Source organism: Chiloscyllium punctatum, chromosome 18, assembly GCF_047496795.1.
Source record: "Chiloscyllium punctatum isolate Juve2018m chromosome 18, sChiPun1.3, whole genome shotgun sequence".
In the NCBI taxonomy this organism is placed as follows: domain Eukaryota; kingdom Metazoa; phylum Chordata; class Chondrichthyes; order Orectolobiformes; family Hemiscylliidae; genus Chiloscyllium; species Chiloscyllium punctatum.
In genome coordinates, this window is record NC_092756.1 from 89,569,154 (window position 1) to 89,590,701 (window position 21,548).

General features: G+C 46.4%; 1 protein-coding gene across 4 annotated transcripts in view; it reads left to right on the forward strand.

Annotated features, from left to right (window-relative positions):
• LOC140489299 (serine/threonine-protein kinase BRSK2-like) overlaps window positions 1-21,548 on the forward strand; it is a 189,300-nt gene that overhangs the window by 159,438 nt on the left and 8,314 nt on the right. For 2 of the 4 annotated variants that reach the window (XM_072588690.1, XM_072588692.1), the window contains 4 exons: window positions 8-614; window positions 1,804-1,849; window positions 16,172-16,295; window positions 18,999-19,179. In XM_072588690.1, the coding sequence (XP_072444791.1) occupies window positions 8-614; window positions 1,804-1,849; window positions 16,172-16,295; window positions 18,999-19,179 (958 nt within the window). The remainder of the gene's footprint in view (window positions 1-7; window positions 615-1,803; window positions 1,850-16,171; window positions 16,296-18,998; window positions 19,180-21,548) is intronic. The other 2 variants (XM_072588691.1, XM_072588693.1) reach the window with 2 other exon arrangements.

Here is a 21,548-nt window from a genome sequence, read left to right on the forward strand (position 1 = left end):
CATTCAGCCCATTCGTAAGTTCTCTGTCCCTCCTCAGAGCCCTGTCTTTAGCTTCTCGCCCGCCTCACCTGAGCACGACACTTGTCAGGACTTCTCGCCGCAGCCCGGTACCGTGTGGCAGTCGAAACTCGCGCACCAACACCACCAGCACCGTCCGCCTGACCCCAAGACGCAAACCCTGCCAGCCAAGGCTAGTCTGAGCGAGAAGCCATTGCAACCCATCCGCTCCAACCCTCTGCCCATCAACCTGGCTGCCACCTCTCCTTCCCAGAGCCCACCATGCCACCACCCCTCTGTGCCATCTCCACTGCACCACTCCATCCCCCCACCCTCCTTCATTCCCTCTCCCCCCGCTCGATTTTTCCCAGGTACTAAAACGAGCGCCAAATCTATCCCTGCCACACAGGTGACCCCTCACCCCTCCCCTAGAGGCAGCCCCCTCCCCACCCCGCTGGGAACCCCCGTCCACACGCCAAAGGAGAGCCCCACCAGCACGCCCACCGTGACCCCGCCGTCCAGCCCCGGGGTCGGAGGAGTGCCCTGGAGGACCCGCCTTAACTCCATCAAGAACAGCTTCCTCGGCTCGCCCCGCTTCCACCGGAGGAAGCTGCAAGGTGAGAGACCCCCAGCCCCACCTCACCCAGCGGGAGGTCACCCACACCACGGGGTGGGGGGAGGGGGGGGGGTTAAAGGGTATGCCATGGGATGGGAAACACGTATAGGGGATCTGGAGTAAGAAGGTGGTATGGGGTGCGGGAGTGGCAAGGAGGGTGGATGGAGGGAAAAGGGTGGGGGTGTGGGAGCAGAGGGTGGCAATGGGGGGGGGTGGAGTGTGGGGGAGGGTGTGCGTGTGGGAGTGGAGGGTGGGGAATGGGTTGTGGAGTGTGGGGGGTGGGTGTGAGTGAAGGATAGGAATGGGGATGGAGTGTGGGGGTGGAGGGTGGGGATGGAGGGGTGGAGTGTTGGAGTGGTGGGTGGGTGGTGTTGGAGTGTGGGGGAGGAGGGAGGTATGGGAGCATGGGGGTGGAGGGTGGGGGTGTAGGAGTGGAGGGTGGGGATGGAGGGGTGGAGTGTGGGAGTGGTGGGTGGGTGGTGTTGGAGTGTGGGGGCGGAGGGGGGGTATGGGAGCGTGGGGGTGGAATGTGTGGGTGGAGGGTGGGGGTGTAGGAGTGGAGGGTGGGGAATGGGTTGTGGAGGGTAGTAATGGACTGGGGAGGGATGGAGGATAGGGGCAAGGAATGGGGTGTGAGGGGGTGGGGTTGGTGCGGGGAGGTGAGACGGTGCTGCGGATGTGTGTGTGTGTGTGTGTGTGGAGGGGCTGGGGAAGGGTGAGATTTACTGATCACCTCATTCAAAGATGCTCCTGTTGAGGGGCAGATGGTCCTGGGACACCCCAAAGGCCAGACTAACAGTCTGAGCAATGGGTTCAAATCCCACACACAACATCTCAGCTCTGGTCTTGGGAATGGTCTTGTAAATACTCATCTGAATCATGAGTGCCCTTATTCCATGAGACCAATGATTGACAGCAGCTTTTCTCAGGCTCAGAATGAAGCTGTGATCCTAATTCCCAGTCCCTGACCAGCAGGATAGCATGACTGCAGGCCTATGCAGGAGAATGGCCGTTGGAACTTTTGGGACACCGCTGTCTGAGAGAGTTGGCTGCTCTCCCAGGTGCTGTAGGTCCGAGTGGCTGTGGGTAGTGAGGAATCGAGGTTCTGAGTTTGAGTTGCTGAGGAAGCTCTGCTTTGCAGCCTGCACTGATACAGTCTCCTCTCCTTCCTTCCTCCCCATCCCACACAGTACCAACTGAGGAAATGTCCAGCCTGACACCTGAATCATCACCAGAGTAAGTTCAGCTTTTCACGTACTTTCGGGACCACCAGCACACGGCAGCTCCTCTGGGGGTCTCTGTCTCCCGCTGCGCTCTGATTTCCCACTTAGCCCCATCTCTTTCACCCCTTTCCTTTCTCACTCCCCCCTTTCTCTTGTTCTTTTCCATTGTTGTCTTAATTATTTTTCCTTCTCTTTATCTTGCTCTGACCCTGATTTTCACTCTTTACTTTCACTCCCTATATCTCACTCCCCTTTTCCTCTCTACCTCCTTTTTCTCTATCTCATTCTCTTCTATCCTGTTCATTCTGTCTTCTCTCTTTCTGTCCCCTTCCTCTCTCTGATTCATCCTTTTATCCTCTCCCTTGTATTCTTTTCCTATTTCATTCTCCCTGTCATTTCTTTCTCCCTGTCTTGCCTCTCTCTCTCTTTTCTCTCTATCTCATTCCTCCTCTTTCTCGTTCTCTCTTTCTAACCTCCTGATTTCATTTTCTTCCTGTCCTCTTTCACATGCTTTCTCTCCTGCGCTGTCAGAGGTGCTAGCTTACAGACGAGACTGAGATCTGTGAAGATTTGGAGGTGCCAGTGTTGGATTTGCGTGTACAAAGTTAAAAATCACACAACACCAGGTTATAGTCCAACAGGTTTATTTGGAACCACTAGCTTTCGGAGTGCTGCTCCTTCATCTGGTGGTTGTGGAGTACACAATTGTAAGACACAGAATTTACAGTAAAAGTTTACAGTGTGATGTAACTGAAATTATACATTGAAAAAGACCTTGATTGTTTGTTAAGTTTCTCATCTGGTGGAATGACCATGATAGTTTCACTTCTTTCATATGTAACTGTGAAAGATTCCATGGCTCTACTTCAGAGAAGGATGAAGGGATTCTCCTTGGTTTCCCAGCCAGTATTTATCCCTCAATCAACATCGCCGAAACACATTCTCTGGTCATTGTGCTGTTTCAGGGAGCTTGCTGTGTACAAATTGGCTGCAACATTCCCCACAGAGACGACACTCCAAAAACAGTTCCCTCTCTGTTGGAGAAGTCTGGCAGTCATGAAAGGTGTTATATCAATGCACCTCTTTCTTTCTTATTCGGAGGGTCAGTGTGGACTCGATGGGCCAAATGGCCAGGGATTCTGTGAAGCTACTGAACTGACTGACTGCCTTTCCCATAGTGTAGAGAAGGAGAGTTTGACAGAACAATCTGAACAGACTTAAAGCATAAGAACCAGGAGCAGGAGCAGGCCATCTGATCCTTTTGAGCCTGCTCTGCCATTCAATAAGATCATGGCTGACCTTTTTTGTGGACCCAGCTCCACTTACCCACCTGCTCACTGTAACCCTTACTCCCTTTATTGTCCCCGTGGGGTGGGGTGGGGAAGGCTGGAGAGTTAGGGGTATAGTGGGTGAAGGAGGCATGAGGAGGAAGTAGGAGGTGGCTTTAGGAGGAAAAGCTTGGTGAAGTGCCAGGGTAGATAATGGTGGGGAGTCTCCCTGGTCCCACAGGCTGCGGGGTTGGGGCGTGAGACTGGTTGCCAGAGGAGACCAGAAGGAGTTTTGGAAAGAAAGACCGCCTCACTTCCGGGCTGTCTTCCCAGTGGGCACAGAGGCGCTCCCCCTCCCCCACAACAGGGGCAGCTCACCAATCTGTAAAACCTCTTTCGATCCAGGTTAAAACACAAAACACAGACCAGGCTGTTGTTCCTGAACAAAGTATTGCGCGCAATTCTGGTCTCCTTCCTGTCAGGAGGATGTTGGGAAATTTGAAAGGGTTCAGAAAAGATTTACAAGGATGTTGCCAGGGTTGGAGGGTAATGAGCTATTAAGGAGAAGTTGAATAGTCAGGGGCTGTTTTCCCTGGAGCATCGGAGGCTGAGGGGTGATCTTATAGAGGTTTATGGGGGCATGGATAGGATAAATAGATGAGGTCTTTTCCCTGGGGTGGGGGAGTCCAGAACTAGAGGGCATAGGTTTAGGGTGAGAGGGGAAAGATATAAAAGAGACCTGCTTTCTCACCAGAGGGTGGTGTGTGTGTGGAATGAGCTGCCAAAGGAAGTGGTGGAGTCTGGTACAATTGCAAAATTTTAAAGGCATCTGGATGGGTATATGAATAGGAAGGGTTTGGAGGGATATGGGGCCGTGCTGGCAGGTGGGATTAGATTAGGTTGGAATATCTGGTCAGCATGGATGGGTTGGACTATAAGGTCTGTTTCCGTGCTGTACATCTCTATGACTCTAAATTACTATTCAATACAGACAGACAGATTGTAACGACAAGTAAACAATGACAAACTGCCAACATATCACTCTACAAATGACAACTCCTACACAGACAGACATAGACAGGAAAACATTGGTATAATAAGTGGAGGAGAAAACAATGAGACACTAGTTCAGTGGCTCTAATCCACAGGGTTTGCTGAGATGATCTTTTTGCTTGACAGCATTTTCTGTTCTTCATTCTCTCTTTCCCAGTTTCTTTTGACTTCTTCAAGGGAACTACAGATGACTAGTACATTGACTCTCAACTCTTCAGTTACTGAGTAAAAACCACCTCTTAGAGCAACTGATGAGGAGAAATAAACTGCCTTCTCAGGCTTCAGGTCTTTTACCAGAGAGATCACACTATCTGTCCTTATGGCAGTCCCAAGGCTTCTGCCAATATTGTTCACATCCACACAAGCTGTTGTACTCTCTCACGAATTTATTTGAGTTTTTTGAAGGAGTGACCAAGAAAGTAGATGAGGACAGTGCAGTAGACATTGTCCACATGGACTTTGACAAGGTACCACATGGTAGATGTTGAGTAAGGTTAAAGCTCATGGGATCCAGGGAGAGCCAACCAATTGGATACAAAATTGGCTTGATAGTAGAAGACAGAGGCTAATGGTAGAGGGTTGTTTAACAGACTGGAAGCCTGTGACCAACAGTGTGCTACAGGGCCTGGTGCTGGGTCATTTATATATAAATGATTCAGATAAGAATTTAGGAGGGGTGGTGAGTAAGCTTACAGATGATGCCAAGATTTGTGGTATAATGGACAGCAAAGACGATTATCTAGGAATGTAGTGAGATCTTGATCAACTGGGATCTGTTACAACACGAGGTAAACCCTCCTGTTTAAACCAGCAACACTGAAAAGATTTATCCCGTGCAATGATCAATGAAAATTCGAGAGGCCAAGAACTAAAGTAAAAATTAACAACTTTATTTCTTAAGAATAATTAACTAACAACTATTTACAACCCCTTCCTCTAACCTATCTTTTATCTTCCCTTCTATAATACTCATCCGATGAAACCCCCTGATTAAGGTGTACCAAAACCTCAAGTTTTGAAAAACCAGCCAGGTGTCAAATCTTCTCTTCCTTTGTCTTCTTCTTCTTCGGGACTTCTGCTTCACAGGTCACTAATCGATAAAGGTACCTTTAAGGGAGGTATTCTGCAGATGCAGTTCTCTCCTAACTGTTCGATTTTCCCCCAGTCTTATACCCCCAAAGTATCGGATTGTGTCATTGGCTTTTAATATTGTCAACATACTAAATTCAAACTGGATTGGAGTTTGTTTTTTTGGGGGGGTTTAGTTTAAACTGATTGGCCTAATTCAAATTTGTTTTGGTCTCCAGGCAACCAGCTACTCTAGCTGCTGGACCACACATTACATTGTTTCATATTCAGAACACTTGGTGCTGTCAGGTAGTTCTGCTAGCTTTTAACTCTCTTAAAGGTACAAATTCATAATACCTCCCCCCTTAAGAAAAAATGAACCATCATAATGAAAAGATGGTTTCTTTTTTTCTCTACTCTTCAAACACATTACCCTAATATATCGATAACTTTAATCTAATTTCGCATTAATTTCTTCCCATATAACTGTATATATATATATATATAATAAATACATATCTCATCTAAACGTTATCAGTTAAATCCGTGATAATGCATCTGCGATTACATTCTTTCGACCCGCAACATGTATGATTTTTAAATTAAAATTCTGTAACATAAGACTCCAACAAAATAGTCTCATCTTCTTGTCTTTAAAGCGTTCTAAGATTGTAAGCAGATTGTGATCCGTGTACACAACCGTCTCCAACACGTTGTTCATGACATACACATTAAAATGTTGTTAGGCCAATACCAAACTCAATAGTTCCTTTTCGATTGTGGAGTATTTCCTCTGTTGGATGTTGATCTTCTTCGAAAAGTAACCAACTGGCAGTTCAACCCCATCCTCATCTTCCTGGAGGAGTACAGCTCCAACTCCAGTGTCACTAGCATCGATGGCAACTTTAAAAGGTTTTGAAAAGTTTTGTTTAGCTAAAACTGGTTTGGTGGTTAATATCGATTTCAAATGGTTGAATGCCTCCTGGCCTGGTTCTGTCCTCCGAAACTTTGTTCTTCTTCAGTAAATCGATTAACGGTGCCACGACACTGCTGATAGAATCCGCTGAGCCCTAAGAATCAAAGCACCTCTTTCTTCGAGGTTGGTCATGGAAATTCCTCGATGGCCTTTGTCTTTGCGTTCCATGGGGTCAACCTTCCACGACCGATGCTATATCCCAAGAACGTCACCTCTACTTGTGCAAAATTCAGTTTTGTTTAAGTTTATCACCAGTTTCGCTTTTCATAATCGTTCAAAGAACTCTGCCACCTGAACCAGGTGATCATTCCAGGACTTACTAAAGATCATTATATTGTCCAAATAGACTGTACAGATCGTTAACCCAGCCACAACTCTGTTCAAGAATGTGGAGGGAGCATTCTTCATTCCAAAGGGCATCACTTTAAACTAATATTGCCCATTTGGGGTTACAAACGCAGAAATTTCTTTTGCCAACTCTGATTAAGGTACTTGCTAGTAACCACGCAGCAAGTCCAACTTGGTGATGTAACTGGCTTATCCGACTTTCTCGATACAGTCCTCCAATCTAGGAATTGGATATGAGTCCGATTTTGTAAGGGTGGTGACCTTCGGATAATCCACGCAGAATCATTGAGTCCTGTCCGGTCTGGGAACTAAGACGATCGGCGAACTCCACTCCAAGCTCTGGCTTGGTTCAATGATGTCATCGTCGAGCATGGCCTCCACCTCCAACTGGACCTGTCTGGCTTTGAGAGGATTAAGCTGACAGGGGCGTTGTTTTATCGGAGCAGTATTCCTACATCTACTTCATGTACAATCACATTAGTCCTCCCCATCTAGTTCTTCCATATATCCTTATATTGCAGTAACAAATCTTTCCACTGTGTTCTATGCTCCTGAGACAGATAGCTTCAAGGACTTCTTCATTTTTTAATCTAGTTCAGGCACATCAAAATCCACATCATCAGGATTTGATTCCTCACGCTTTGGGGCAGTAACTAACACATGTTTCTCTAGTTCTTTCTCTCTGGTATAATACAGTTTCAACATGTTCACATGACATACCCAATACCTTTTTTTAACCATCTGGCATCTTTACCAGATAGTTTACCTGACTCAATTTTTTCTCAATTTCATAGGGAGTACTAAACCTGGCTTTGAAGGGATCTCCTATCACTGGTAACAGTACTAACACGTCATCCCCTCGGGAAAATGTCCACATCTCACAGCTTTTATCTGCCACCTGTTTCATTCTACACTGTGCCCTCTTTACATGCTGTTTAGCTAACTCACCTACTTGATTTAGTCTCTCCCTCACCTCCGATACGTAATCTAAGTGTGAGATCTCCGACTTTGGTCCTGTCAATTTTTCTATAATTAATTACAAAGGGCCTCTCACTTTGTGCCCAAATATTAACTCGAAGGGAGTGAACTGAATAGATTTGTTTGGGGCATCTCTAATGGCAAACAATATGAATGGGATACCTTTATCCCAATCATTTGGGTAATCCAAAGCTATTCTCTGGGCAGTCTGCAGATGCTGGTGGCTTGGCAGTTCTCCCCTCAACTGTTCAATTTTCCCCAGTCTTATACCCCCAAAGCATCAGATTTGTCATCGGCTTTTAATATTGTCAACATACTAAATTCAAACTTGATTGGAGTTTGGTTTTTTTGGGGGGGGATATAATTTAAACGGATTGGCCTCATTGAAATTTCTTTTTGTCTCCAGGCAACCAGCTACACTACCTACTGGACCACATGTTACATTATATCTTGTTCAGAACACTTTATGCTGTCAGGTAGTTCTGCTAGCTTTTAACTCTCTTAAAGGTACAGTACACCTATATCTTCATAACACAGTAAAGGACAGAGGGTGATGGTAGAGGGTTGTTTTACAGACTGGAGGCCTGTGACTAACAGTGTGCCCCAGGACTTGGTGCTGGGTCATTTATATATGAATGATTCAGATAAGAGTTTAGGAGGTGTGGATAGTAAGGATACAGATGGCGCCAAGATTTGTGGTATAGTGGACAGTGAAGAAAGTTATCTAGGAATGCAGTGAGATCTTGATTAGATGGGCCAGTGGGCTGAGGAATGGCAGATGGAGTTTAATTTAGATAAATGCAAGGTGTTGCATTTTTTTATGGTAAACCAGGGCACGACTTACACAGTCAGTGGTAGAGCCCTGGGGAGTGCTATCGTGCTGAAAGATCCAGGGATACAGGTTTATAGCTCCTTGAAAATGGGGTCACAGGTGGTCAGGGCAGTAAGGCTTTTGACATGTTGGCCTTCTTGGTCAGAGCATTGAGAGTTGGGATGTCGTGTTGAGCTGGACAAGATGTGGGTGAGGCCACATTTGGAGTATTGTGTGCAGTTCTGGTCACCCTACATTAGAAAGGGTATCACTAAACTAGAAAGAGTGCAGAAACGATATACTAGGATGAGACCTGGGCTGGAAGTTTTGAGTTATAATGAAAGGTTGGATAGGCTGGGATTTTTTTCACAAGCGTAGGAGACTGCGAGGTGATCTTATAGAGCGAAAAATCAGAATGGTGTGTTGCCTCCCCTGTGCCAGAATCAAAGATGTCTCAGAGGTGGTGCAAAATGTTCTCAAAGGGGAGAGGGACCAGTAGGAGGTCATCGTACACATTGGAACCAACAACAAAGGAAGGGAAAGGATGAGATTCTGAAGGGAGAATATAGAAAGTTAGGCAGGAATTTAAAAAGGAGGTCCTCGAGAGTAGTAATATCTGGATTACTCCCAGTACTACGAGATAGTGAGGGCAGGAATAGGAGGATAGAGCAGATGAATGCATGGCTGAGGAGCTGGTGCATGGGAGAAGGGTTCACATTTTTGGATCATTGGAATCTCTTCTGGGGTAAAAGTGACTTGTACAAGAAGGATGGATTGCACCTAAATTGGAAGGGGACTAATATACTGGCAGGGAAATTTGCTAGAGCTGCTCGGGAGGATTTAAACTAGTAAGGAGGGGGTGGGTGGGGGTGTGGGGGGGGGAAGTGGTGTGGGACCCAGGGAGATAGCGAGGAAAGAGATCAATCTGAGACGGGTACAATTGAGAAAAGAAGCGAGTCAAACAGTCAGGGCAGGCAGGAACAAAGCAGAGAACAAGGTGGGACTCATAAGCTGCATTTACTTCAATGCAAGGGGCCTAACAGGGAAGGCAGATTAACTCAGGGCATGGTTAGGAACATGGGACTGGGATATCACAACAGTCACAGAAATGTGGCTCAGGGATGGGCAGGACTGGCAGCTTAATGTTCCAGGATACAAATGCTACAGGAAGGATAAAAGGAGAGGCAAGCGATGAGGGGGAGCGGCATTTTTGATAAGAGATAGAATTACAGCTGTGCTGAGGGAGGATATTTTGGGAAATACATCCAGGGAAGTTATTTGGATGGAACTGAGAAATAAGAAAGGGATGATCACCTTATTGGGATTGTATTATAGACCCTCTAATGGTCAGAGGGAAATTGAGAAACAATTTTGTAAGAAGATTTCAGTTATGTATAAGAATAATAGGGTGGTTATGGTGGGGGATTTTAACTTTCCAAACATAGACTGGGACTGCCATTGTGTTAAGGGTTTAGATAGAGAGGAATTCGTTAAGTGTGTACAAGGAAATTTTCTGATTCAGTATGTGGATGTACCTACTAGAGAAGGTGCAAAACCTGACCTACTCTTGGAAAATAAGGCAGGGCAGGTGACTGAGGTGTCAGTGAGGGAGCACTTTGGGGCCAGCGACCATAAAATAGTGATGGAAAATGATAGACCAGATCTAAAAGTTGAAGTTCTAAATTGGAGAAAGGCCAATTTTGGCGGTATTAGACAAGAACTTTTGAAAGCTGAATGGGGGCAGATGTTCGCAGGTAAAGGGATGGCTGGAAAATGGGAAGCCTTCAGAAATGAGATAACGAGAGTCCAGAGACAGTATATTCCTGTCAGGGTGAAAGGGAAGGCTGGTAGGTATAGGGAATACTGGATGACTAAAGAAGTTGAAAATTTGGTTAAGAAAAAGAAGGAAGCATATGTCAGGTATAGACAGGATTGATCGAGTGAATCCTTAGAAGAGTATAAAGGCAGTAGGAGTATACTTAAGAGGGAAATCAGGAGGGCAAAAAGGGGACACGAAATAGGTTTGGCAAATGGGGTAAAGGAGAATCCAAAGGTTTTTACAAATATATTAAGGACAAAAGGGTAACTAGGGAGAGAATAGGGCCCTTCAAAGATCAGCAAGGTGGCCTTTGTGTGGAGCTGCAGGAGATGGGGGAGATACTAAATTAGTATTTTGCCTTAGTGTTTACTATGGAGAAGGACATGGGACATATAGAATGTAGGAAAATAGATGGTGACATCTTTAAAGATGTCCATATTACAGAGGAGGAAGTGCTGGATGTCTTGAAATGCATAAAGGTCGATAAATCCCCAGGACCTGATCAGGTGTACCCGAGAACTCTGTGGGAAGCTAGAGAAGTGATTGCTGGGCCTCTTGCTGAGATATTTGTATCATCGACAGTCACAGGTGAGGTGCCGGAAGACTGGAGGTTGGCAAATGTGGTGCCACTGTCTAAAAAAGGTGGTAAGGACAAGGCAGGGAACTATAGACTGGTGAGCCTGACGTCGGTGGTGGGCAAGTTGTTGGAGGGAATCCTGAGGGACAGGATGTACATGTATTTGGAAAGGCAAGGACTGATTAGTGATAGTCAGCATGGCTTTGTGCGTGGGAAATCATGTCTCACAAAATTGATTGAGTTTTTTGAAGAAGTAACAAAGAGGATTAATGAGGCAGAGCAGTAGATATGATCTATATGGACTTCAGTAAGACATTCGACAAGGTTCCCCACGGGAGACTGATTAGCAAGGTTAGATCTCATGGAATTCAGGGAGAACTAGCCATTTGGATACAGAACTGGTCCAAAGGTAGAAGACAGAGGGTGGTGGTGGAGGGTTGTTTTTCAGACTGGAGGCCTGTGACTAGAGTGCCACAAGGATTGGTGTGGGTCCACTACATTTCGTCATTTATATCAATGATTTGGAAGTGAACATATACGTACAGTTAGTAAGTTTACAGATGGCAACAAAATTGGAGATGTGGTGGACAGCAAAGAAGGTTACCTCAGATTACAACAGGATTTTGATCAGAGGGGCCAATGGGCTGAGGAGTGGCAGATGGAGTTTAATTCAGATAAATGTAAAGTGCTGCATTTTGGGAAAGCAAATCTTAGCAGGACTTTTACACGTAATGGTAAGGTAAAACAAGGACTGCAGATGCTGAAAACCAGAGTCTAAGGGCTTTTGCCCAAAACATCGATTTTCCTGCTCCTCGGATGCTGCCTGGCCTGCTGTGCTTTTCCAGCACCATTCTAATCTAGGGTTAATGGTAAGGTCCAAGGGAGTGTTGCTGAACACAGAGACCTTGGAGTGCAGGTTTATAGTTCCTTGAAAGTAGAGTTGCAGGTAGATAGGATAATGAAGAAGGCGTTTGCTATGCTTTCCTTTATTGGTCAGGGTATTGAGTACAGGAGTTGGGAGGTCATGTTGCGGCTGGACAGGACATTGGTTAGGCCACTGTTGGAATATTGCGTGCAATTCTGGTCTCCTTCCTATTGGGAAGCTGTTGTAAAACTTGAAAGGTATCAGACGTTGCCAGGGTTGGAGGATTTGAACTATAGGGAGAGGCTGAACAGGTTGGAGCTGTTTTGCCTGGAGGATGAGGGGGTGACCTTATAGAGGTTTATAAAGCCAAGAGGGGTCTTTTTCCCCGGTGGGGGAGTCCAGAACTAGAGGGCATAGGTTTTGGTGAGTGAGGATAGATGTAAAAGGGACCTAAGGGGCAACTTTTTCAAACAGAGAGTGGTACGTGAATGGAATGAGCTGCCAGAGGAAGTGGTTGAAGCTAGTACAACTACAGCATTTAAAAGGCATCTGGATGGGTACATGAATAGGAAGGGTTTAGAGGGATATGGGCCAACGGGCCAAGTGCTGGCAAATGGGACTAGATTTGGGGCGGCACAGTGGCTCAGTGGTTAGCACTGCTGCCTCACAGTGCCAGGGACCTGGGTTCGATTCCCGACTTGGGTGACTGTGTGGAGTCTGCACATTCTCCCCGTGTCTACATGGGTTTCCTCCGGATGCTCCGGTTTCCTCCCATAGTCCAAAGATGTGCAGGTTAGGGTGGATTGGCCATGCTAAATTGCCCCATAGTGTTAGGTGCATTAGTCAGAGGGAAACGAGTCTGGGTAGGTTACTCTTCAGAGGGTCGGTGTGGACTTGTTGGGTTGAAGGGCCCGTTTCCACATTGTAGGGAATCTAATTATCTAATCATTAGGTTGGGATATCTGGTCGGCACGGACGAGTTGGCTGAAGGGTCTGTTTCTGTGCTGTAAAATCTCTATGACTCTATGAGGTCTATAAAATCAGATGCACAGATAAGATAGATAGCTGACAGCTTCTCCCCATGGTAGGGCAGTCAAAAACTAGAGGGCATGGGTTTAAGGAGAGAGAACTGAGATTCCAGAGAGGCATTTGGTGGTGAGTGATTGGAACAGGCGGCCAGAGGTACTGGTGGAAGCAAGTACAATGTTGTCATTGAAGAAACATTTGGACAGGTACATGGATGGGAGGAGTATGAAGGATATGGACCAAACACAGGCAAATGGGACTAGATTAAATTGTGAGAACTGGATTAGCAAAGGCAAATTGGGCCAAAGCTCCTGTCTCGATACAGTAGACCTTTTTGACTACTACTCTATCCAGGAGTCCAAGTGTGGTGCTGGAAAAGCACAACAGATCAGGCAGCACATTCGTGATGAAGGCCTTTTGCCTGAAACGTCGACTCTCTTGCACCATGGATGCTGCCTGACCTGCTGTGCTTTTCCAGCATCACACTCTCGACTCTGACCTCCAGCATCTGCAGTCTTCACTTTCTCTCAGTTTGAGAATTAACAAACAGTGAAATTCACAACTACTTTTGGAGGAACCTGTTTGGGCGAAGTTCACAGGACAGAATCTGATAAGTTAATTGTTGTTTTAAGTGTGTAAGAGGCATTTGGATGGGTATATGAATAGGAAGGGTTTGGAGGGATATGGGCCGGGTGCTGGCAGGTGGGTCTAGATTGGGTTGGGATATCTGGTCGGCATGGACAGGTTGGACCGAAGGGTCTGTTTCCGTGCTGTACATCTCTACGACTCTACTCTGTCCAGGAGCCAATTGGTGTCAGGCTGATGGTCTTTTTTTTATCCACGGCTGATTGTAATTCCACTAACCAACCAGCAACCTGTTGCCGACTGAATCCCATTTGTACACATCCCCCAATGCCAGCCTGTCGACAGAGAGCTTGGTCTGTGCAGCAGTGTAAACACAACTTATAGTGAGTCTCAGTAACTCCCTTTTTTTTTGACATACAACAATTTCTTCCACAGTCTTTGCTTTTTAAAAAAGCCCTTTTCCCATGTCAGCCCACGTATCAAAAATACCCCAAAAATAAAAAGGTGCAGTCTTTATATGAACATAAGGTTAGGTGTAAGCATGTTCACTGAAGATTGCACAATGTTCACTGTTTGTGACACTTGGATGCCAAATGGAACAATGATGTGGAGGTCCCGGTGTTGGACTGGGTTGGACAAAGTTAAAAATCACACAACACCAGGTTATAGTCCAACAGGTTTATTTGGAAGCACTAGCTTCCAAATGGAACAATACCTCGTCAGTATCCAGGCTTGAGCTGACAAGTGACAATCCTTACTTCACAAGGGCTAGACAATGACTACCTCCAACAAGAGAGAATCCAGCCATCACCACTGGACAATGTCATTATCATTGATGGATCCCCTTGTTATCAACATCCTAGGGGTTAATGTTGACCAGAAACTGAACTGGACCAGCCATCTCAATACAGGTCAGAGGTGAAGAGACTCTATAGTGAGTAACTAACTTCCTAAATCCCCAGTATCTGTTCATCATCTGCAAGTCAGGAGTGTGATGGAATACTCCCCACTCCCCCTGGATGGGCGCAGCTCCAACAACACTCTAGAAGCTCACCACCATCCAGGACAAAGCAGCCCGTTTGATTGGCACCACATCCACAAACATCCACTCATTAACAGCTACCATTTACAAGATACACTGCTGTCACTCACCAGAGCTCCTTTGATAGTCTCTATCACATCGAAGGAACATAGGCACAGGTACATGGGAAGTCATTACTTGGAAGTTCCCCTCTAAGCCAGTCCCCATCCTGACTTGGAAACATAATGCTATTCCTTCAGTGTCACTGGCTCAGAATCCTGTGTGACAAAGCCGTCACTTTAAAAAGGTCATTTTGTCGTTGGGTTTTTCTCAAGGGTTCGTAAAGGCAGAGATGCTGAAATGGCTGAGTAGGAGCCTAGTCTAACAATGGCAGGGGAGTGGACAGTTCTCCCATTTCAGGTTTTTTTTCTAGTTTGGTTTAATTGTAGCAGAGAAGCTCCTGCAGTGGAGAAAGGTTCCAAGCTTCAGCAGATGATTCCTGACTGGCTTTCTCTCCGAAATCTCTCCTGCCCCTAAGGCCCTGAGTGAATTTGCCTTTTGCCAAGGCATGTGTTACAACAATTGGAACAGCTCTTTAGTTAAGTTACGGTATCGAGACAGTTGGGTTTTCAAATCGTTATTATAAATTCTCTTTTCTTTTGTTGGTGTTTCAACTGTAGTGTGTAAATTAATTCTGTTTTGCTTAAAGCCGAGTGGTTTGACCAGCTGCATCGCCCCTGGAATATTCACTTCAAACCTACCTTTAAAATAAGAAAAGGTTAGGGTCGAGACTGCCTTCTCAAAATATTTTGACGGGGTCTGGCCTGGTCCATAACACCTGGAACTCCCTCCCTAATGGCACTCAACCTCAAGAACTGGTCCAAGAAGGCAGTTCATCACCACCATCACTCTGACAATAAATGGCAGTGATTCCCACATCCTGTGAGTGCAGTAAACTCGCACACAGAAGTGTATGAGACCCCTGCTCCATCTGACATAGGGCCATGGGAGGCTGGCTGATGGGATAATGTTGAGGAAAGTTGTCTGACACTGCACGGTACAAGGGAAAGTTTACACTTTAAGCCTTACTATATCTTGACCATTTAGTGATCGGACCAGCACAGGAGGAAGTTTAGATTAGATAAGATTCCCTACAGTGTGGAAACAGGCCCTTCGGCCCAATAAGTCCACACCGACCCTCCAAAGAGCAACCTACCCAGACTCATTTCCCTCTGACTAATGTACCTAACACTACAGGCAATTTAGCATGGCCAATTCACCTGACCTGCACATCTTTGGACTGTGGGAGGAAACCAGAGCACCCGGAGGAAACCCACGCAGACACGGGGAGAATGTGCAAACTCCACTCAGACAGTCACCCGAGACTGGAATTGAACCTGGGTCCCTGGCGCTATGAGGCAGCAGTGCTAACCACTGAGCCACCGTGCCACCCTCTAACGTGGCATCTAATCCAGGGTCTCCCACCCACTGGGTCATCAGTGAGGTGAGGGGCTGTGATTTTAGGATCACAAGATCTGAACCACAATCAGTCTTGATTGCACTGATTTCTAACAATCTCTACATTTGTGGGGATGGACGAGTTTTTATTCATTCTCCCAACACCCAATTCCTGATCCCCCTGGGTAAGAGGGAAAGCTCCCCCTGAACATGAACCACACCCCGTCACCTCAACAACCAAAGCTTTCAAGCCACCCCCCACCCCCATCCCGTTGCCCACCCATTCCCCCTCCCATCCCCCTGCCCTCCCTCCCATTGTCCCAAACATCCATTTAGGAAGAGCTGTTCTAATGCGTGTTAATCCTGAAGGGAATGTACTTGCTGTCCTACCTAGACTCCCTGTCTCACTTCCTCTTCACTCCTGAAGCAGCCCTCAATCACAATGTCTTGCTGAGTAAAGAACGTTCTCTCTCTCTCCGCAGACTCGCTAAGAAGTCGTGGTTTGGAAACTTCATTAACCTGGACAAAGAGGAACAAATATTTGTCGTCATTAGAGACAAGCCTTTGAGCTCAATCAAAGCAGACATTGTGCACGCCTTCCTCTCAGTGAGACCCCACTGTTTATTCTTCTGAAACCAGTTTGTCGATGTCTTGCATGTCTTGTTAGCTATGAAGAGTTCGGCCTCTTACTGTTGCTGTGCTCAGCTACGTCGAACAGGGAGGTGGGAGTATTGACACCAGGTCAAGGGGCGCTAGCGCTGGGGAGGGGGTGTGGGTCAGAGTTCACTAACTGGCGCTCACTGTGGTACTCTGGGAAGACCCCGAGTCAGCAGAAGGCACAGGAGGCCTCCTGATTTCTGAGCCTGCCCCCTGGTGGATGTGACCGTCCTCCCGGATGGGACTGTTCTCCTGGGAGACGGGGAAGCAGAGAGGAGATGTGATCGAGGTGTTTGAAGCTCTGGGGGATCTGGACAGAGCATTTCGGGAGAAAGTGTTCCCTTTGATGGAAGGGTTGAGAATAAGAAGGCGTCGATTTAAGGTACGTGGCAGAAGAGCTGATGGAGGCATGAGGAGAAACAGCAGAGAGTGGGTGGGATCTGGAACGTAGTGCCTGAGACAGAATCAGTCGAGGCCTTTAAGGAGGGATTGGACTGTTACCTGAAAAGGAAGAATGTACAGGGTTACAAGGAGAAAGCAGGAGAGTGACACAAGGGGAAATGCACCTCCATAGGACCAGCACAACATCATGGCTGAATGGCCTCCTATGTTGTAACAATACTGTGAGAATTTGTCTCAGTACCCTTGCTGTCAAAGAGAGAGGTTGGGGCAAATGCTTAATACAAGGCCCCTGTTTCTCATCATCACCTTCGTCCTTGGTTGGGAAAGTGCACATGCAGGAAGTCAAATCCGGTTAGGAATCAAAGGTCATATGTTCCACTGAGATCCCAGCCTGGTCTTTCTACCTCACCTGTACTCTTTGTTCATGGATCCATAGCGGGAGGAACATGGAATGCTCTTCTAGAGTGGCCAGCGTTTGTGAAGGAGGGCAGTTTGATCCTGACTGGAAGGGTTGTGGTGCTGGTGACTGTAACGATGAGGGTTTAAGTGGCAGTGCTAGTAACCATGAGTTTGGATTGAGGGGTACTAGCATCTACGAGGTGGGGAACGCCAAGCTTTCAAGCATTGCTTTTCTGAAAATAGCAGAACATGACACGTCTTGTAAATGTGGGTTATTTTGTGTCATTATCTTGATTTAATTCAGGCTGTCTGTTCTCCCCACTGATGGAAGGCCTCCTGAATTCCCTTTCATTTAGCTTACCAGCCCAAGATGGCTGCACAATGCCCTCTATAGAGATGGCTGCCGTGCTTATCCCTGTGACGACAATCTAACACCATCTTGTGGCTGATACCGGGAGTGCGGTGCACAAGTAACTTTAAAAGGACGGGACAAATTTAGTCCTGTCAAGAAATGTGGGACTGTGAGGCCAATTTTTAAACTGTGTGGGTGTGTGAGTATGGTTGTATGGGGATGTGTGGGTTTGGTTGTGTGTGGGTCTGGGTGGGTGTGGATATGTGTGTATGGGTAAGTGTATGTGGCGGGGGGGGGGGGGGGGCGTAGATGTGTGTGTGTGGGTCTGGGTGGGTGTGAGTATGGGGGTTTGTGGCTAGGTTTGTGTATGTGTGAGTCTGCGTTTGTGAAGATATGTGGATATGGATGTATGTGGGTAGGTGTGTGTATGCGGGTCTTGGTGGGTGCATTTGTGGATGTATGTAGGGATCTAGGTGTGTGTGTGGGGATATGTGAGTACGTGTGAGTCTGTGTGGATCTTGGTGTGTGGGTAGGTGTGTGTATATGTGTGTGGGTGGGTGTGTGTATGTGTGAGTCTGGGTGTGTGGGGGGGTCTGGGTGTGTGGGTAGGAGTGTGTATATGCGTGTCTGGGTATGTGTGGATAGGTGTGTGTATGAGTGAGTCTGAGTGTATGTGGGAAGGTGTGTGTGTGTATGTGTGGGTTGTGTGTGTATGGGAGTTGATGAGAGTATTGTGGTTTTGGAACCCTCTTGTGGGTCACATGATCCTCTTCTTCAACAGCAAGCTGCTGTTAGGCCGCCCTACCATCCACAAAATTCACTTCATCAAAGGAAGTGCCTCTGTGACAAGTTGCCAATTATCTCCAGACCATTATTGGGAGGAAAGCCAGGAGAAAAGATAAGGAGGCATGAAAATAAAATCGCTTTATACAATGTCTTTTATCCCTCTTGTTTATGAATTCTGAAAGTATTGGAGATTGGATAAGAGATTCTTGATTGACTGTCAAGGATCATCTAATTGGATAAGAAAATGTAATTTTGCTTTCTGATTGGCTGTTGAGAGGATTGACATGCTGAGCAACCAATGGTGTGAGTGTAGGTGTAAGGTGATTGGAGGCAGGAAGTCATGTGATAGAAACTACCAGTAATACCAGGAGATGGCGTACCTTTGATGGAGCTGGGGTTCTCTGACCATGTTGCAAATGGTCAGACAGGACAACCCCAGGCCTATTCAAAAGGATGCCATCTCCTGGTATGGTCAAGGTTGGGAGTTGCTGGGCGGAAGGTAAGTTTCTCAGGGTGGACAGTGCCAGCCCAATTCAGAGCACGAAACACCACTGTTTGGTCTTGCATGTAAAGAGTGGCCACCTTTTCTGTCTCAGGCCGGGCAGTGTTTTTGGTGCCAATCAGACCTTGCCCCCAGTAAGACATGGACTGGGTCCTTTGGGGAAGAAGGGAACTTAGGAAATAAGTTTCCAATGACTTTTACATTCTTCCAGATTCCCAGTTTGAGTCACAGCGTCATCTCTCAGACGAGTTTCCGTGCGGAGTACAAATCGGTTGGCGGTCCAACCGTCTTCCAGAAACCTGTGAAGTTCCAAGTGGATATCACGTACGCAGAAGGGAGTGAAGCACAGAAGGAGAATGGGATTTATTCTGTCACGTTCACATTAATGTCAGGTGAGAGACTTTGCAGCGTCTCCCAGCTAATATCATCACTGTCATTTGCTGAAAAATTCTACTTAGGACTTCAGTTTTGTTCTGAGGAAGGGTCTCTCGATCTGAAATGTTAACTCTGATTTCTCTGGATAACCTTGATCCGGAGGTGCTGGTGTTGGGACTGGGATGGACAGGGTCAGGTACCGACGAAGGGGCAGCACTCCAAAAGCTTCTGATTTCAAGTGAACCTGTTGGACTATAACCTGGTGTCGTGACTGTTGACCTAATTTCTCTCCACAGATGCTGCCAGACCTGCTGAGCTTTTCCAGCAATTTCTGTCGTTGTTTTTGTTTTTTGTCAGGTGTAAAAGGCAGAATGGTCCTGTGAAAATGTCTCGAGAAGGGTTGGGGGGGTTTGGAGCAGATTTCCCCTGGTTGATCCAGAGAGGACTAAATGTTTCACTGGGCAAGGCCAGCATTTGTTGCCTACTCCCAATTGTTCTCGAAATGAGTGACTTGCTAGAGGGCAGTTAGGAGACAACCACGTTTACCAGGCTGTGGAGTCATGTGTAGGCCAGATCGGGTAAGGACAGCAGAGTTTCTCACATTAGTGAACCAGATGGTGTTTATTTTTAAAACACTTATGTTGTCACAGTCACTGTTACTGAGATTAGCTTTATATTCCATTTTAATTCATTGACTTTAAATTCCGTTAACTGTTATAGAGTCACAGAAATGTACAACATGGAAACAGACCCTTCAAATATTGTGTGCAGTTCTGGTCTCGTTCCTATTGGAAAGATGTTGTGAAACTTGAAAGGGTTCAGAAAAGATTTACAAGGATGTTGCCAGGGTTGGAGGATTTGAGCTACAGGGAGAGGCTGAACAGGCTGGGGCTGTTTTCCCTGGAGTGGCGGAGGCTGAGGGGTGACCTTTATAGAGGTTTACAAAATTGAGGGCCATGGATAGGGGTAAATAGGAAAAGTCTTTTCCCTGGGGTTGGGGAGTCCAGAACTAGAGGGCATAGGTTTAGAGAGAGAGGGGAAAGATATAAAAGAGACCTAAGGGGCAACTTTTTCACCTGAGGGTGGTACGTGTATGGAATGAGCTGCCAGAGGATGTGGTGGAGGCTGGTACAATTGCAACATTTAAGAGGCATCTGGATGGGCATATGAATAGGAAGGGTTTGGAGGGATACAGGCCGGGTGCTGGCAGATGGGACTAGATTGGATTGGGATATCTGGTCAGCATGGACGGGTTGTTGCGGCAGGATTTGAACTCATGACCCAGAGAATTAGCCTGGGCCTCTGAATTTGTGGTCTAGTGACATCTTCACCCTGGCACCACCTCTCCCACCCCCAATGCAGGTGCCAGCTTGTAATCTCCTGAGGGCAGAAAAATGAGTGGGTGATCTGATTTAGGGGTTTACGATATTAAACAAATGTAGATTCAGCGAAACTGTGTCAGAGGACCAACAAGAAGGTGACAACTGCAGCCGGAATATCTGGGCAGGTCGTGAAGAAAGCAGGTTCGCTGACACAAAGAGAAGGAGAAATACACTCCTGGAAAAGGCTCTGGGCAGGAGTTGGAACTTGCAGAGAAAAATGCCAATTGCATATTGTGGGAGTGCATGGGCAAGTTAGGCTGAAGGGCCTGTTTCAAATTAGAATTAGGTTTTATTATCACATTATCAAGTACAAAAGTACAGGAGTACAGTGAAAAGTGTACAATGTCACGATATGCTGCTCCCTCTTAGGTACAAATCTTGTAAAGATTTGTAAAATAGATGTGGCACAAAAATAGAGAAATAAAGAAAAAAGGTCAGAAGTTCTACATCACAGTTTTTCGTAGCATAAATAAGGAAAATAAAGAAATAAAGTCAAAAGCTAAGCATTAGAGTTCTTGTTTCCATACTGTATGACTCTGACTGGAATCACCTACAGATTGGGTCAGGGAGAAAATGCAACTCTGATTGCTCTGATGAAGAGTCATCCAGGCTCAAAACGTTAACTTGTTCTCTCCTTCTCCACGGATGCTGTCTAACCTGCTGTGATCTCCAGCATTTTCAGTTTTCACTCCAGATTCCAGCATCTGCAGTAATTTGCTCCAAGAAAATGCAACCTCTCATCCCAGCAGCTGCAAGACACCGAGTCATAGAGATGTACAGCATGGAAACAGATCCTTCAGTCCAACTCGTCCATGCCGACCAAATATCTTAAATAAATCTAGTCCCATTTGATAACATTTGGCCCATATCCCTCTGAACCATTCCCAATCATATACCCATCCAGATGTCTTTTAAATGCTGTAATTGTACCAGCCTCCACCACTTCCTCTGGCAGCTCATTCCATACACACAGCACCTTCTGGGTGAAAAAGTTGCTCCTTAGG